Source organism: Elaeis guineensis, chromosome 1 (genome assembly GCF_000442705.2).
Source record: "Elaeis guineensis isolate ETL-2024a chromosome 1, EG11, whole genome shotgun sequence".
Lineage (NCBI taxonomy): Eukaryota > Viridiplantae > Streptophyta > Magnoliopsida > Arecales > Arecaceae > Elaeis > Elaeis guineensis.
In genome coordinates, this window is record NC_025993.2 from 20,741,119 (window position 1) to 20,747,131 (window position 6,013).

Consider the following 6,013-nt stretch of genomic DNA (forward strand, 5'->3'; position numbering starts at 1 on the left):
AAGTGGATCGTACTCACCGCTTGCATCTGGAGCCGCCTCCAATCCTGTACCTTTATGGTGGTCAGCTTTTTATCGCACAAGAGAGCATTGATCAACCCTTGCTGGATGAGCATGTCTTTCACCCTCCCCTGCCACAAGAAGAAATTGCTCTTTCCATCAAACCTATTGATCTCCATCTTGATTGTGCTTGTCTTCTCCATCTTCTATATCGATCACCACCGCTGCAACCTATGCTCTGGCACCACCTTGCTTTGATACCAATTGTTGCACTTAGGATCCAGTACCATAAGGTGTAGCAGGAAGAAAGAAGAAACAAAATAAGAAACACAATGCAAATATGTGGATTGGCCTCAAGCCTACCTCCATGGGGTGTGCAAGCTTTACTATAAGAGAATAAAACAAAATCAATACAAGAGGAACTCACCACTCAATCTTTATACAAGAATCTCTCAAGAAAAAATCTCAAAACCCTCACAAAAACTCTCTAAAACTTCAGAAAAAGTCTTTCTGCACCTCCAAGACGTCATCAGTTCTCCAACGCAATAAATGGTTCGTCAATCGGAGCTATATAGGCTCTAGAATCACAAAAATATTATTTCAGTAGGAAACAGAGTCCCAATCAAGTCTAGAATCATCCGTGACCGTCTGATCGTGACCAACTCGCACCAGAGCCATCCGATCACGCAAAATAGGGCCACAGATCACCTGATCACGCTCGAAATCACCCACAACCATCCGATCATGATGGGCTGCATTCTGGACTGTCGGATTGCGCAATAATCTACCTGAACCATACGTGGACCGCGTGTTCGGTCCACACGATCCTATAGACCGCCCAGCACCTCACGATCCACGGTGGACTACGCAAGCGCTGGGCCGACCCATGCATGCACCCATGCTGGGCCTGCTTGGGCACTGGGCCATGTGCGCAGGAGTCTCCGTCGGGCCCAGTGGCGCTCCACTAGCCTCTGCCAGTTCGTCGTCGGTCACCATCGCCCCGAAAACCTTGCCGTCCTTCTTTCGCACGTATCTTCTCCATTCTGATTTTGTTTGGACTGTTTTTAGGCTCATTGGACTCCATTTTTCATTGGCTCAATGTGGACCGAATCTCTAGGTATATTTTCTAACATTGGTAAGAGAGAGAGAGAGAGGGGGTTGATTAAGAGAGGGAAGCAACATCCAGCAAGCCGCAGACGCAGCATTTTAGAAACCTTTCGGCGTATAATTCCCTCTGCCAATCGTATGCAACTTCTTAATAAAAAGTCTCTGCACATATAACCACATCATTCTGATTCATGGACTTGAGATTCAGTGGATTAATTGTGCAGCTTTCTATATAAGTCTAATCCACCGTAAAATAGCACTTAATTTTTTCAATCATGGAATCTTTCATAACTAGTAAGATGGAAAGTTCCTTCTACCATCGGAGAGGAAAAAAACCAAGAGAGTTTGTGGTCCTCCACTTATCTTCAAATGGCCGCGGCGGTCAATGGGAGCCCAAAGTCCAGTTTCCCCAAGGGGAGGTGGGTACGAAAGTGATGCGCGGGAAAGGCGAGAAAGATACCAGAAGTTGCTGGTTATTTAGCCCATGGAATCCACATTTACTTGAGCATGTGACAAGAATATCTAACAATTGAGAAACTGCAGTGGTGAAATATCATTCTACTTTAGATGGAAGTGGGGAGTTACTTCTCTTTTTCCTCTTTCATCATTTTGTGCTCTTTTTATTTTAATAAAATTTAGGACGGGTTCTCCCTTCATTTTCATTAAAAAAAAAAAGAAAAAAAAAAAAAAGAAAGACAATGAAAGGTGCATCTTGATGAGAATTTGATGGCCTTGGGGATAGATGGGGAGTGGGTTTGGGAGTCACTCTCGGCAGTTTGATGAACCACCAGACGGCAATTCTTCTCCATCCAAGCATGATCCTCAGCAGCTCCAGAACTCCTCTTCCACCTAGAATATTCGTGGTCGTCCTCTTTCAGTTGGTGTGCATCATGATCACCGATGCACTCACCTTCAGCTACCCTAGCTCCGATGCCGCAGACAGCATAACACCTTTCGGGAACGCCTATTTTCTTGACGGAGAAATCCAACTAACCAAGAACGTAGCCGACTCTTCGATTTTAGATAGCACCGGCAGCGTTGTATATGATGAACCGGTACTTCTCTGGGACAAGGCTTCAGGTAAACTCGCTGACTTCAGTACAAATTTCTCCTTCATTATTGATGGCATGAATCGAAATATAAGCGCCGATGGGATTACCTTCTTCCTCTCGTCATACCCTTATGATAATGCGAGCGCGAGGGATTCAAATGGTGGGGCTCTTGGGCTATTTAACCGTTCTGGTGCTAACTGGACGGCACCAAAGCAGATTGTTGCCGTGGAATTCGATACTTTCGAAAACCCAGAGTATAATGATTCGAGTGCCAATCACATGGGAATCGACATCAACAGGATCATCTCTGTTGCGCATCGGGACTTGAATACTAGCATCAGAGAAAACTCCATATTGGATGCATCTATTAGCTACAATTCTAGTACTGAAAATTTGACTGTGTTCCTCAGCAATTCCACAGATCCTAGGAGGAATTGGAGTATCTCTTATGTTGTCAACTTGAGGGATTACCTGCCAGAAGAGGTTGCCGTTGGCTTCTCAGCTGCAACAGGTAATCAAACTGAGACGCACAAGATCCTCTCTTGGAATTTCAGCTCCACTGATCTTAGACCGAGAACCAAAAAGTTTGCCTTGGGCTTGGGTCTTGCTATTGCCGCTGTAGTTCTCTTAGCCTGTGGGTTTTGTTTTGTGTGGTTTATGAGAAAATATATATGCAAGAAGGCTAGTAGAGAGAAGGAAGAAGATGATGAAGAAGAAGAAGATATGACTATTGATATTTTAGTCAGTGATGCAGTGAAGAGAGCCGCTGGACCTAAGAGATTTCCTTATAGCGTACTTGCAAACGCAACCAATAATTTTGCTGCTGAGGGGAAACTTGGACAAGGAGGATTTGGGGAGGTTTACGTGGGAGTATTGCATGACCCACAGCTTGAAGTGGCCATTAAAAAGATCTCGAGAGATTCTCAGCAAGGGAGGAAGGAGTATATATCTGAAATCACGATTATCGGTCAACTAAGGCATCGTAATCTTGTCCAGCTTATTGGTTATTGTCATAAAAAGGATGACTTATTGCTTGTTTATGAGTATATGCCGAACAGAAGCCTTGATTACCATCTATACAACAAGGATAGATTGCTTGCATGGCCGGAGAGGTACAAGATAGCTTTGGGGCTGGCCTCAGCATTGCTTTACCTTCATGAAGAGTGGGAGCAATGCGTTATCCACAGAGACGTGAAGCCGAGCAATGTGATGTTGGATTCAGAGTTCAATGCTAAGCTTGGTGACTTTGGATTGGCAAGGCTCGTCGATCATGATTGCGATCCACTAACAACTGTTTTGATGGGGACCAGGGGATATGTGGCACCTGAATATTCTAATACAGGTATGAGAAATAATGTTCGAGTGTTCTTTTTCAATAGGCTTATTAGTTATCTTTAGGCATGCGACAGGGCAAGCATTCTAATTGTTTTAAAGTTTTCTTTCGGAAAACGCTTTATTAGTAACTCAGATATGTAACTCTAAAGTCACTCAGCTGATGTGTTGTATTCTTCTAGCACCCTTTGATTAGCGTTGTGAATTGCGTCATGTTTTGAAGCAAAGTGGATGGTGCAAGAAACCCGGGTAACTTTCCTGTATGATTTTTTTTGAATAACAATGCAATTGCTCAACTTCTGGTAGGAATAAAATTGGTTATACATCTTGCATCGGTATGTGTTGAATGTGTGGTTGATATTTGTATCATTTTGTTTCTTTTTCTTTATTTATAGCAACAAACAAATAGCAAAATTCTTTAAAAGGCCATTTTCGAATGAACCAACTTCACGACAGCAAACTTTGTTCCAAAGTTTTTATCCACAATAAAAGTCATCATATTTTCTTTTAAAACACAGAACATCAAAAAAAAAAAAAAATTTTTTTTTTTTGAGCTTTTGGTTTATTATAGTTGTGATGCACGTGCACATCCAACTAGGAAAGATTTTAGCGTTAGAGTTATCTGACAGCCGATAATATAGTAAAATAAATAGACTGGACATAACATCTGAATCTTTCATTTATCAGGCCATGCGTATATGGATTGGCCAGTGGACTTTTCTTCATTGGATGTTGACTATCTTGTCCTCGATCATTCCGAGCAGTACACATGTGTTGTCGAACATATATATCCTAATTATGAAATCATACATCAATGGCTATTACCGGAGGTGGTAGGGATATGATCCATGAACTTTCATCATAAACTTCCCACAACAATAGAAGGAATAAAAGAGAAACCTTGATAGAATAATGAGATAGATTGAAGGCTTTTGGAGGTCCATTGGAATTTTTCAAAGAATGGAAGCCTATAAAACTACTGAGTGCTTGCCTCTGTGATGTTATCTTTCACCTTTGGGTAGGTTCAGCAACTTTGACCCTAGATTAAGAAAATTTAAATTTTGACTCGGTTCGTCTGGCTTGTATACGTCCTAACTGAGGTAGGATCAGCGGGGTACGGGTAACTGGTGGAAATTAACTGCTCACACAGACACCGACACCCACAAAAACACACGCAAACATACGCTCACCTACATGCGCATGCGCACGCGCACACAAGTGAAAGGTCTTTGAATTTAGATTCATGGGTGGTTTGTCTAGAATCTCTTATAACATTTTGCTGATGCATCTCCTTAGATATCAAATTCGAATGGAAAATATTGGTATTTTAGTTTCCTTGTAACTAAACAAAAAAAAAAAAAGAGTAATCATAAATTTAAAATTATTTTTATCAATTAAATAAATTTTTTCATAAAATTTTACAGAAAAACTACCAAAGAATCCGATGTCTACAGCTTTGGAGTGGTTATATTGGAAATAGCATGCGGTAGAAAGCCAGTTGAAGCAAGAAAAAAGAAGAACGAAGTGAGTTTGGTAGAATGGGTATGGGAGCTTTATGGCAAAGGGATGTGTTTGGCTGCAGCAGATAGAAGGTTGAACTTAAAATTTGATAAGCAACAACTGCAACGCTTGATGACTGTAGGGCTATGGTGTGCTCATCCAGCTTACAATCTGAGACCCTCAATAAGACAAGCAATTCATGTCCTTAAATGTGATGCTCCATTACCAAATTTGCCACACAAGATGCCTATTCCAATATACCATCCTCCAACAGGAGATTTGTATAATCTTGCATCAACTTCATTGGACATGTACTCTCTTACTTCAATATCTGGTCGCTGAAGGATGGTAGGTCATGCCTTTTTATTTTTTCTTTTTTGTATGAGAAATGGAGGATAGTCAGTCATGTTAAAAGGTTCAATTCTGACATTTAGAATGACATGTTTGAGAAATACAGGAAGTTCATGTAATATGATGGCATTGTCACTATTTATTATTTTGGTTGAACATGACTTGTGAAAATGCATATAGAATAAATGCAGATCCACCTACATTTCAGGAAATATATTACATTTAGAATTTCTTTCCTTTTGAGTACAATGATCTTTACAAATCATAATGCCAAAATGATAATTAAGCATTGACACCTGTGATGTAGTGCAACAATCAATGATGATGCAGTATTATTTCCAGTGAAACCAAATGGTTGGGTTTTCACATGCCTAATTTATTATACAAGTTTAATAAATAACAATTAAATACAATAAAATTATAAATAAATTCAGATGGCAAAACTAAATATAAAACAAAGAAGGTAGATAGAAAATGAACGGGAAAAGATACATAAAAGAGATACAAATAAATTAAAAAATATAAAAATCAAAACCTAAGATTGGTAATAAATCAACTGAAAAACATAGAAAATGCAAAACACAAAAAAAAAATAAAAAAATTAAATTAAAATTAAAATCTAAAAGAACAAAAAATAGATTATCATATTTATATATAATCAAAGATATAATAAA

General features: G+C 39.7%; 1 protein-coding gene across 2 annotated transcripts; it reads left to right on the forward strand.

Annotated features, from left to right (window-relative positions):
- Positions 1 to 1,824: 1,824 nt before the first annotated feature.
- On the forward strand, positions 1,825 to 5,484 carry LOC140855373 (L-type lectin-domain containing receptor kinase IX.1-like). Of its 2 annotated transcripts, none has more exons than XM_073251265.1 (2): positions 1,825 to 3,498; positions 4,913 to 5,107. In XM_073251265.1, exons 1-2 carry the CDS (start codon positions 1,884 to 1,886, stop codon positions 4,966 to 4,968), a joined length of 1,671 nt encoding a protein of 556 aa, XP_073107366.1. In that variant the 5' UTR covers positions 1,825 to 1,883; the 3' UTR covers positions 4,969 to 5,107. The 2 variants fall into 2 exon arrangements, with proteins under 2 accessions (XP_073107366.1, XP_073107367.1); XM_073251266.1 differs by having other exon boundaries at positions 1,827 to 3,520; positions 4,913 to 5,484.
- The last annotated feature ends 529 nt before the right edge of the window (positions 5,485 to 6,013 follow it).

Bases quoted from the DNA above. Each gene is read 5' to 3' on its own strand.
- LOC140855373 (XM_073251266.1), top strand. From the start codon at position 1,884: ATGAACCACCAGACGGCAATTCTTCTCCATCCAAGCATGATCCTCAGC. The intron at 3,521-4,912 runs GTTCTTTTTCAA...AAAATTTTACAG, and splicing joins ATGAGAAATAATGTTCGAGT to AAAAACTACCAAAGAATCCG.